The sequence below is a fragment of the Orbicella franksi genome, chromosome 2 (assembly GCF_964199315.1).
Source record: "Orbicella franksi chromosome 2, jaOrbFran1.1, whole genome shotgun sequence".
Taxonomy (NCBI): Eukaryota; Metazoa; Cnidaria; class Anthozoa; order Scleractinia; family Merulinidae; genus Orbicella; species Orbicella franksi.
In genome coordinates, this window is record NC_138146.1 from 21438167 (window position 1) to 21450270 (window position 12104).

The 12104-nt window shown below is 38.6% G+C and overlaps 1 protein-coding gene and 1 pseudogene across 1 annotated transcript; both read left to right on the top strand.

Moving 5' to 3' along the window:
* The first annotated feature begins 4193 nt into the window (after positions 1-4193).
* On the top strand, positions 4194-7691 carry LOC145468790 (two pore potassium channel protein sup-9-like). Its single transcript, XM_081452493.1, has 2 exons — positions 4194-5364; positions 6601-7691. The coding sequence occupies exons 1-2, from the start codon at positions 5076-5078 to the stop codon at positions 7236-7238; spliced, it is 927 nt and encodes a 308-aa protein (XP_081308619.1). The 5' UTR covers positions 4194-5075; the 3' UTR covers positions 7239-7691.
* A 1713-nt stretch (positions 7692-9404) lies between these two features.
* On the top strand, positions 9405-11979 carry LOC145478659 (potassium channel subfamily K member 17-like; annotated as a pseudogene).
* The last annotated feature ends 125 nt before the right edge of the window (positions 11980-12104 follow it).

Genomic DNA, 12104 nt, shown 5'->3' on the forward strand with positions numbered 1-12104 from the left:
AAGAATACTGCAATGGGTCTAGACTAAAACGGCAAACTAGCGGCATCCAATAGATAATAAACCTCTACTCTTTGTGTCTGAAGTTTTGAAATTAAAGGCGAGACAGGATGTTAATTTCACCTTTTTTTTTATCTATGATTCAAACTCTACTTAAATGTGAGCTCGCATAGACAGTTCTAAAGAGTTAATTTTATTTGCTCTAGCTTTTCTCAGCGTGCCTTCTGAATGCTTTATTCATGACAGACCCATAATAATAATCAGAATCCAGAAAAAAATATCATGTGATAAACTACTCAACTTCTTCATATTTACGAAAGTTACATGTAGGCACATACTCCCCCCCCCCCCCCCCCACCCCCACAACATGTTGTACAGAAGTAATGATTTTGGCTACACTGTTATGGTTCAAAATTTCAGATGTTCCACATCAAATCTTCAACAACTGGGTCTCTTATATCTCCAGTATCTATCAAGGCGTTCGTAACAGTCACAGCAAAGTTAGCAAGAAACGAGCTCATACTAGGATTACAAAGTCAATTTTAAACAAGTGTATAGCCTAATTGTATCAATTAAAAGACAGCGACATCGATTTTGCAACAACCGAAAGCAAAGAAACTGTTTTTTTTTTTTTCAGTATGATTAAATCTAATTTGCACTCATCTGCGGCTCTTATACGCTTCAGTAGGGCAAGAGAGGATACTCAATTTTGACTCGTAAGACGGTCTTCAAGATGAATCGACAAAATACGACTCTGCTAGTCGCTAGGGAAGCAAAACTGAGTTGATTTGCTTTGTGTTGCACCTGCTTAATTCCGAAAAACTCACAAATATATAGATACGAGAAGTATTATGGCGGAATTTTTTTTTTAAATGTGCATGTTAAAACACTTTAAGACTTAACATAAGTCCTTTCAAAAGAAATTTCTTCTTTAATTGATTACAGAGACATCAAAAATCCATGATTGCTTGACGTTGCGTTTCTTTTAACGGTGTTTAGGGGATGAATAATTTATTATCTTCATAAAAAGGTCAAAATAATTATTTCAATCACAATGCAAACGGGGTGGGTTATTCTTGTCATAGCCGATGATTGGCCTAGTCATAATAAAGGCCAATGAAATTGACATTGCAATTACAAAGGTTACATTCTGAAAACTTTTACTTGGGTTCACGCGAAGATGAATTTGTAGTCGTTGACATAACATTCCTGATATTTTCGGATTGAAAGGGTTTGTAAGAATACTTCGGTTAAATTCGTACATTGGACTATATTTCGCTTACTCTTCGCTTCTTCCATGAGGACAAAGCTGCCCAACGTATCCACGATACTAACTGCTATGCGAGAAAAGACGGAAAAAGATAATTAAAGTAACTAAGAGGTAGGCTTTTGACTGTTACCTAGACAAGGTATTTTAGTCAGATAAAATGGAATTCACAGAGGCTAACGATATAGTCGCATGCCTGGAAATTAACTGATACACCGAAACCTCAGTTTAGTTCGTATCTCTACCTTAATAAAGTTACATCACGGTTGATCATGATTATACGAAGATTCATTTTAATATCAAAATCTACGGAGTTAGAAAGATGCAAAAAAAAGCATATACTGACTGAAATTACTATATGAAGATGGTCACCTGATTTATTCGTCGTAGCCTCTTTGCAGTGGAATATTTTCCATGTTCTTAGAAATATAGCTAATAAATAGTTCATCTCGGCATAGGATTTCGGCCATTTTGACTAGCATACGATAAATAGTTTACTGGATGCTACGAGGACAAGCCCCACTAAGCGGCTCGGATAAGGCTTGGTGAAGGAGATAAGAGTTAAAAGATACAATGCAAATAATGTTTTCCAATCCGCTGAAATGATTACCATGCAAGCAGACACCTGCTTTTATTAAGGTTGCACAGAACCCTTGCTCATCAATGAATTCATTAGCTAAATTTCTCGAGCAGGTGTCATCTTATAAAGCATTGATTCTCTTGAGTTTAAGCATCGATTCTTCTAAAATTAGCCTGCGAACAGGCTCCCGACGAGGACGGAAGAAGAGGCCATATTCGTTTTCGGCGATATTCGTATTCTCGGTATTGGACTGGAACTAGTAGCTTACAAATGAGGCTAATGCGGGGAGTCTTTTCAAATGTAATATTTCCCCCATGAGCCTCCATTGCAAGCTAGTCTCCATCCAATACCGAAAATACGAATATGGTGCATACGGATAACGAAGGGGCGGGGCGGCTTCGTTCGCGCTCGCCGAGAGTCTGTTCGCAGGCTATCTAAAATCAATCAGGGATATAAGGAAGATGATATATTAATGACTGCCGTTTTACAGGTAGATCACCGTTCTTTTGAGCTCTTGAGTTAAAACTTCAGAAAATGCAATTTTGTGTACAAGTTTTCATATAGATGGGCCTACCAAATCAAGGATTATACAAGCTAGCGATAAATCATAACCTCCTGTGTGCCATGATAGAAGCATATTTTCGTGTGTTCAAGACTTGCTTGAAGTTATTGCCTTCTAAGAGAGTGAAAATGTGAAAACTGGACTTTAAGAACGTTCAGCCTTTTGAAAGGCATTTTTGAGATTCCGCTTCTATCATAGTACTCTAGAGCACACCCAGTATACCTCCCTCATGTACCAATTTTTGAAATTCTCTATCCGCGACAAAATGCATTCCACACAGCATTACAAGTTTTGCTGCTTTCGAAGATTATCCGATTACTGGTGATAATTAATGAGACCCTGTTAGGGGTAAATTCCGACAAGCGACATAGCCTTGAAACGGCGACATGACAGCTATGAATTGGCGACGAACGACAGACTACTCCAGCGAAATAGAGAAAGCGACACCAGTTGCAAGATAGACCGACAACGAATTTCGGAACTGAGAATGCAGTGATTGTTTTAAACGTCTGAGTCGAAGTGAAGACGCATTTCCAGGGTTTTAATTGTGTTTTCTTCTCTCACGCGCGATGTCGACGGGTCGTGAAACACAGGCTTCCTTATATATGCTAAAACGTCCGCGTCGAATAAATCGAGTCCGTCATTGCTGAGTATTTTTTCTCACTCTCAGCTGAGTGAGCAGTGCCCTAAAATGCCTAAAAACACGCTTAAGGAAAAAGAAAGAGATCTTTGACCGTCTGCTTCATATTTTTATTAGTGGGTCACCAGTAAAAGAACATGAAGCTGTATTATCAGCACATGGCATTATGAAAGGAAAAGAGAGACAGGGGAAAGCTGCCAAGGTCTTCTCATCTTCAGCAGAAGATAAGGGTTACGCCAAATTCAAAGGAAGATTATAGATAGGAGAGATTATCTGATTGAGGCCGTTGAGATTTTGAGTTAAAGAACGGTTGTTAAACATAAACATGGTAAAAATAGTCATAGGTTCGATTGTACTTTAGGTCCAAATACTGACTGGAAAATGGCTGAAAATAGCAATTCCAAGCGTCTAAATTTCAAAATTTCCCGGGGGGAGCATGCCCCCACGTCCCCTAGAATGTGGGGGCATCCTCGACTTCAGCGCTCGAAAGCATGCCCAGGCTCATAGAAAGCATGCCCCCAATATGCCCCCCAGCATGCCCTCAGCCCCTTAGAAAATTTTGAAAAATTGAAGTAGTTAAGAAGTCTTTTCCTTAATTCTGAGTCGAAATGTGATGCTTTAAAGTAACCATAAAGCAATCATTAAACCCACTGACCGGAGAAATGCTGGCTCTGCAAAAGAATTCCTAGTGCTGAAAAGTGTTCGAAGCAAGTGCAAAGCATACAAGGAGTAAATTATATCCAAAGAGATACTTAATTATAATTTTATATGTACTTGACTAAAACAGCAAGGAACCTTCAATGCGTGAGAAATAATAGTTTCAGCGTCAGAGCGCAAGATTGAATTCGTTTGCGTGAGCCTCATGCTCAATGCGTGAGACTTGAGAGCACTGTGTCGTTTTTTTTTTTTTGTTTTTTTTTTTTTATAAACAAAGGTATTACGATGTGTTATACGTGCAGCTTCGTTTTAATCAAACAAGGTCAAATTTCCCGACACAACTCCTCTGAGACGAAATTCCGACTGGCGACATAGGAATCTTGCGAAATGCCGACATTGCTGGTGGCGAATTTCAGACAGGGGACGTGGGTACCCCTCCTAACAGAGCCTCATTAATCGGGACATTTAATAAAGCACACGGGCCGCAAAACTGAAAACAGTGACTTTGCAATAGACCATATTTGTATTCTCGGTATTGGACTGGCACTAGCGCTCAAGTGAGGCTAATGAGGGGAGTCTTCAAATGCAAATGACGTTTATCTCTTTTTAATGATATTTCCCCGCATGAGCCTCCATTGCAAGCTAGTTCCAGTCCCATACCGAGAATACAAATATGGCCTATTATCAAGTACTTTTCACTGAGAAGAGTGCAGATTGTGATATTTTTGCGGTGTGTGAGTGGAAGTCAGGTTAATGTACCGTTACGCATGATCATTTTAAATGAGAGAAATGTTTTTCGCATTTTTAGTACTTTGAGCTCGAGTGACGCATATAATCAATTTATTGCATAAATTATAAATAGACGTGTCAAAAATATTTCGTGTACTGTCAGCATCAGTCGTACCGTTTCGTGCGTCAATTACCTGCATGTGTGATGAGAACAAGGCTCCTGCGCGATCTTAAAGCAGGTTAGTTTGGTTTTCATTAAATATCCAAGAACTGATTAACTGTAGGATTTCAGCAATTTTACAAGCTTATATACAGAAAATCGCTTGTTAAAAATGCAGCAGATAGATGACTTCAGAAGTTCGGACATGATAAGGAGCTGATATACAATGGACACCTGCTGGAGAGTTCAGACAATACAAACACTGTTTCTTACACTGAAATTATCATACGCTATTTAGTAGTTTCGGTAGAATATGCTATCATTTTATTGATCAGTTTCGAACAAACTTTTTTAAAACGTTATTATTTTTTCTGTAGATGTAACAAGTCATGCATCAGATTACATTGAAGTTTCACAGAAAATGACCAATTGTGAAGTATTGTTTTTATCAAGTTTATTTGCAGCAGGTGTGAAGGTTTCAACATGGATCCCCTCATCAAAGCAACGCTTCTTCGCACTTTTGGCTTTCTTGTTTGGGTCTTCCTTAGCACTTGGGTGTTTGTTTTAGTGGAGGATACGGAAAAAGATGACAGAAAAGAAAAGGTTGCGTTGTTACGCTCTCTGTACCATTCTATGGCATTGAAATGTAACATGACCGTCGAGGATTTTAATAACTTTTCCAGTGTCGCCTATGAGGCCTTGAGCAAACCTAAACCACCATGGTCTTTCTTTAATGCATTTGATTTCGTGTTGCAAGCTGTTACGACTGTAGGTAAGTCTTATATCGTAATAGTTACTAAGTAGAAGAAGATGTTCCATGTTCTCTAAGAAAATATAGTGTAAGCTTGAGGTCTAAAAAATCTGTTGGTGGAAGCACGAGCGAAACGTTAGTGCGCTCAGCAGTTTTTCTAGACTTCAAAAGTGCTTTATTCTGGTAGAAAACCATAGTTAGTAGAGGGAAAACATAGGGTATTTTTGGTCTGGAATATAGCATAAAAAAAGTGAAACTATGTACATTTGGGTAGTGGCAGTGGTTATGCTGCACAACATCCGGGATATACGTGCTTTATAATTTTCAGCCGTGCATTCATTTAAACAAATAGATTCCGTCATGTTGACGTTCGTCGTACACATTTTGACGCTTTATGTGATCTATTTTGAAAAGACGCAGGGCAATTTGAAATCTATCTGTTTCATATAACAAAGAAGAAAAATTGATGACGTCATCTGAACGTTTGTACTCTAATAGATCATAAGATTAATAAAGTACGGAACAGGGATAAATTGCCTTTTTCTCAATCTAAAACAATGCCAAGAGCTGGTCCATCGTTTTTGAAAAGAAGCAATTTGTTTTAGGCGACTGGATAAGATATTCCAACGAACTACATATCATTTAATATGAATGTTGTAAATTAAGCGAAGTAACATGAGATCATCTTTATTCAAACATGGCAAAAGCCGTCAGTAAAGCTGAAAGTTTTTTGTCATAACTTTCATCGGCATTGAAAATGAAGAGGAAACACCGTCCACATTAACAGAGGAAGCGATGAGTCTATCCTGGGCATGGATTCATTGGTTCCCAAGTGATCTTAGATCATTTGATCCTGATCCGGATCATCCTAAAGGAACGCAGCCTTTGGTTTGCTTTTTTTTTTTTTTCACGTTAACTCTTAACATATGGAACGCTACTGAAAGTTGATGTATACTGGGATCTGTAGTAATGACAGAGTTGATGTGCAAAATGGAGCATTATTTTTTACTTTGAAAACTTTCATTCACCAACTGAGTCGGTATTCTGGTCGAAGTAACATCTACGTAGTAGAAGCAACAAGCCATCCAAGTAGCCTGATAAACCGTAGTAGAGAAAACACATTTATTTGCAGTTCCATTTGTTTACAGTATTCATATTCGCTATTTTGAGGGCGGAAAAAAAAAATTTGTGTTGCCTCCTGCTAATTTTCAACGTACTTTTTGTAAATTTTGTGCTCAACTTGTTTTATTTTTACAGGCTATGGATACATCACCCCTCAAACAGCCGCAGGACAGATGTTGTGTATTTTCGTCTCTTTACTTGGGATTCCCATCACAATGCTCACATTAAAATCCGCCGGTGAGCTCATTGCTGAACTCGCAAACACAATTGTCACAAGATTTGAAAAGAAAATCCTTAAAAAAGAGGAACCACAAAAAGTTAAAACAAAGAGTGCTGTGATCTTATTTTCGTTCATGGTGTTGTTAATAGTGGGAAATGGCCTGTTATCGACGTTACTTCAAGGTTGGACTTTCGTCCAAGGAGTGTACTACTGGTTTGTGACACTGAGCACGATCGGTTTTGGTGACTACGTTATAAGTAGAGAAACCCAAATCATCAATATCACGGGTCCCAAACTCGACAACGAATTAGATGATCTAGGGCAAGCCAGTTCGAAAGTGGTTATCAGTATAGTTTTTATACTTCATACTCTATTAGGCTTATGCATTGTCTCCAGTGTACTAAATGCTATCATGGTGGCCATGGAGGAAGTAAAATTACGCCCACGGTGCCCTGGTTGTGTACCACGAAAAACTCAGGACCTCGTACAGACTCCAAAGCAGCTTGATGACGTTAATATGACATCTTTAAGCACAGAAAATGTTAGATTCTGAACTGAAAACATGGAATCAGTCAATTACTAACCTTAAGTGAGAAGTGAGAGCCTTAGCGTGGCTCAGCAGTTTTGATTTTGATTTTGATATTGTTGTCGATAACCGCTAACATCGAATTCTGAATTTGACTCACGCTTTTAATTCACAACTCTTAGGGACGTAACTGCAACGTCTTAGGAGTACATGGGGCCTGGTCTTTACTTTATCCTATGACGCTGAAGCGGAATAACGTGTATACTGCCGGCTTAAAATATGGAGGATACTTGCTCATTATCTTTGTTAACCTATGTCAGAAATAATCATTGAAAAAGGTTTAGAAAACAGTCCTAAGAAAATACGCGCGCTGTTTCAATCTAACACCAACGAATTTAAGTACAATTTAAGAGACAAACTTGATATCAGTGAAATCATCGATATCTTCACTGGTGAGGATATGGAAAATACGCCACTCGAGTCCCGGATGTAGTTTCGTATGAATTTTACGAGTCCATGGGCTCCTCACGAGTCGTGTATTTTCCAGTAAAACACTCGTGTCTATGTAATAAAACGTCATATAAGGAATCACTCGACCAATCAGATTGCTGGAAACTCTTTGTTCAGCTCTGAAATTATACTAAAACTCAATAGAAACATAGAACTAGGACGAGCTGTTGAAGTAATGATGGCGCGAGCAAAGAGAATTTACATTTTGATAATCAAAGTTAACAAGTTGTTTTCCTCTTTTCGTCGCGGTGTTTTCTAAAAGAAAATAATAGAAAACATGTTCTCCTGGTTTCTATCGAGTTATAGAAACACTCGTGAAAGTTTGGGAGAACTCGAGAAAGCTGTGGAAACACTCACCTGCGGCTCGTGTTCCCACAGCATTTTTCGTTCTCCCAAACTTCCACTCGTATTTCTATAACTCGATAGAAACACGGTACATATTTTCTATTTCTTAAATAATGATTATCTCCCCGAAAACAGTCTAAAACAATGAATAATCATAGAAATAGCTCCCACTTTCACCCCTACCAAGCAGCCTTTATCTTGTCATAATTGACTCATGCATAGAGTTAAAGCCACAAAAATAGTCTTTCCTTTTTCAGTCCTTGTAATTATTCTGTAGTTAAGGTACTGGGAATATTCACGAACGCATGCTGAGTTATTTCACATTCAGTTCCACTTCTATTATTCATGGTCTTATGAATTAAAGCTAAGAACAGTACAATAGTGGCACATCTCTGCGTTGGTCGTAACCGGACTCACTAAAGAAATAACCAAATTTCCGACTTGCCTTGAGCCTCTCTATCAAAGCGAGACCTGGTGCACAACCATTCATAGGAAAATGAATTTAATTTGCATTGGAATGAAATCTCATTTTCATATCAAAGGATGGGCACCAAGGCTCTCTTTGAGAAAGAGGCTATAGGTTATGTCCTATTGAGTCAGTCGCAATAACAGCTGCCGTGATCTTTAGATCTATAAGCTTCAAGGACTATTCATCAGTGTAGTTTATAACCTTATCAACTTTTAACTCTTCCCCTTGTTTGAATGATAACAACTGAGGAACATATTAAGACTGGTGGGTACGTTGGTAAACCTAATAACATTAATATTGAATAACTAAAAAACAAAACAGAATCGACCAAACAGTTCCTGAAAGACCTGAGAGGATAGGCTCGGCGACAGAAAAAAATAACAGCTTAGTAATCTCACTTTTCTGATTTTGTCCTTTGCTCAAAACGCTGATAGCTTTCATGTTTTTTCCATAGTTGCTTTCACAAATAGCTTTTTCCAACTTAAAAATTGCAAGGGAATCAAAAATTAGCAAAACGCAAATACCTTACGCTTGAAAATACTGCATGATCTCATCAAACATGCAGATTTACCTAGGCTACCTTTTGTGTTTTTATTTTGCATTCTCAAGAGTAACTTCTTGTACTAAAATCAAATAGCTCACTTAAGTTAACGCAAGTTAATTGGAGATATAGTTCTCCAGCGTTCAGAAACTCCATGATCAAAATAAACAATAGGATTCAAATATTCAGAAAACTGAGAAACACTTATTCGAGCGTACTAAGATATTGAACAATTCATTATGAGGCCTAAGATAAAGAGATTCAAAATTTGTAACAAAAATATTTTATTCAACGGTTTCCTATAATGATAGCATTTATAGCACTGAGCTCGAGCAGAAATTGAAAAATAAACGTTTATAGAATGTAATGTAATACAGTTTACTGGTTGACGCAGGTTGTTGGAAGTCTTCAACATGGGCCGACTATGCAAATCAGCACTACTTCGAATATTTGTTTTTATGTTATTGGCCTCTCTCAGCCCTTTGTTGTTTGTTCATGTGGAGTATACGGACAAAGACAACAAAGAGGAAAAATTTCAGTTGTTACTCTCTCTGTACAAGTCCATGGCAGTTAAATACAATATGACAATCACGGAGTTTAACAACTTCTCTAATGTGGCGCATGAGGCACTCAGCGAGCCGAAACCACGGTGGACCTATGTTGAAGGAATGGACTTTGTCTTGTAAGCCTTGACTACTATAGGTAAGGCAAAAATACAAAATATCTTTACAGTGTGTTATCTGGGGAAAAAAAGGTAGAAACGTCTGGTTGCTTCTCGCATTCCAGCTAGATGAATGACCAATGGCAAAGTTCATCTCTTTTATGTTCTGTCGTGGATACTAGATGATCGGGAGCAGGGCTGTTTCAAACCGCCACCTGTCATATTCACTTCCACGTCATTAACCGAAAACAGACGCGTTAAAAGCATATACAGACTTTTTGAGAATTGGATGAGATGTCATTTAAGTAAAAGTAGATCGAATATAAAATCAGTTACCACGTTCACTATGATTAGGTACATAAGCTTCTTGTGTAAGTCAAAAAGGTCTATCAAAAGGCCTTTTAGGCCACCTTCTTTGATAAACCTATGCTTTCCTTTCGGATGTCATCTTTTCGATATAAATATAATATAATATTTAAGCGATCAAAACAGCCTTTCGAGTGGAGAAAAGGGACAACACAGCACGTAGTAGAAATTCTTGTGCTAAAAAGAATGCTTATGCAGACTATAAAGGAATGGTAGGGGGGTTACGCTTCCGCTATTATCGTAAAGTGGACTTGTGTTACCCTTTCAGGCCAGTCTTATTCATGCATCACACACTACTCTCCATTTCTTGCACCACCATCAAACTTTCGTGGCTGGGTTTCCCTTATAGAAAGATTGGAAGTCGTTTTTCAGTACAAGCTCGTTTTTCTCTTGAGCCTGCAATTACAGTAACGATTTCGTCCATCGTCATGAAGTCAATTTATTAAGTGAGCGCTAATTCATACATTACTGACTTATTGTTTTAGAGAGGGGCACTCTTAAGTGATGGTCTGTCCTCACCTGTGATCATTTATTTTCTCCTGCAGGTTATGGATACATAACTCCTCAGACACCCTCAGGACAGATATTGTGCATCTTCGTTTCTTTAATTGGGATTCCCATCACATTGCTGACGTTAAAATCAGTCAGCGAGCTCATTACTAAATTGGTCAACGCAGTTGTTGCGAAGTTTGAAAAGAAAGCCCTCAAAAGAGTGGCACCGAAGCACGTTCAGAGTAAAAGCGCTGCGATTTTGATTTCATTAATGTTGGTGTTGATGATAGCAAGTAGTTTCTTAACGAAATTGCTCCAAGGCTGGACACTCGTCGAAGGTGCGTATTATTGGTTTATAACCTTAACCACTATCGGATTTGGTGATTACGTTTTTCACCAACTACAAAAGATCAAGCAATTGTCCGTCAACAGCTCTGGAAAATTCGTTAAAGAAGATGTCGACGAAAAGGAACTCATTTTTACAGTTCTACAAAAGAAGTTAATCACTTTATATTCCTTGATGGGTTTATGCATTGTTGCAAGTGTATTGAATTCCATCATGGCCGCAATCGAAGAACGGAAATGTCTTCCTCGGTGTCCCGGATGCCTCCCTCTAAAAACCCAGGACCACCCAGTCAATAACGGGCAACACGACATTCCAAAACAACATGAGTCAGATATAGATATAACATGTTTAAACATGGAAAAGACTGGGATGCAGAGGACAAACATGGGCTCGCTGGCATTAAATGAAACTGATTAAGAAAAGGAAAAGTTTCTGCATCTGTACCCTGCAACACGCGTTCTGTCACATGCTCTGGATACACGCACTAAGCTAAACCACCAACTTTGCACAGTCGCTCGATCCGCACTCTCCGTTTTTCCCCTTCCAGTTCCGGCAGAGGTGAACAGGGAGTGAAATTAGAACATACATGGGTCGAAGACGAACATGGGTAGAGTAATCCGGACCGTGGAATGCCCTCACCCACTCTGTGAACGTTTTGTGGGTACCAAATCCATATAAAGAAGACATATAGCTGGTTTCGATCCAATAGTTCTATAAACTGAATATTGGAATAAACTATTGAAATGTTTCAAGATATCTGCACGATATCACTACACAGTAATGCATGTCTTAAGTATTACCATTCCTTTCCCTTTCTGCACATAGCTCAAGGTTGGAATTGTTATTAAACTGTGGTTGGTGAATGATGGCAAATTAAAAAGACCGAAAAATAGAAAACCATAGGCACAAGAACAGTGCGAAACTAAGTCACAGTAACAATTTTGGTTTAATTGGCCTCTGACCTCATCTTGTATAACAAATAAAGGTGGAAGGTTAAGCTCATGAGAAGCGGCCAATAGTGAATTTCGTGCATCACCACCCCTCAACCAAAGTCGTTTGTTTTCGTGGACCGGTACAGATGATGGGAAACTTATTCCTGCTGTCCTCTCCTCATTTAAACTGAGTTAACTTCAGCTCCGGGGGGTACTTCCAGGAAAGTTGGG

Excerpts from the sequence above, each read along its gene's own strand:
- LOC145468790 (XM_081452493.1), top strand. The coding sequence starts at position 5,076 with ATGGATCCCCTCATCAAAGCAACGCTTCTTCGCACTTTTGGCTTTCTT. Across the intron at positions 5,365-6,600 it reads GCAAGCTGTTACGACTGTAG|GCTATGGATACATCACCCCT; the intron begins GTAAGTCTTATA and ends TTATTTTTACAG.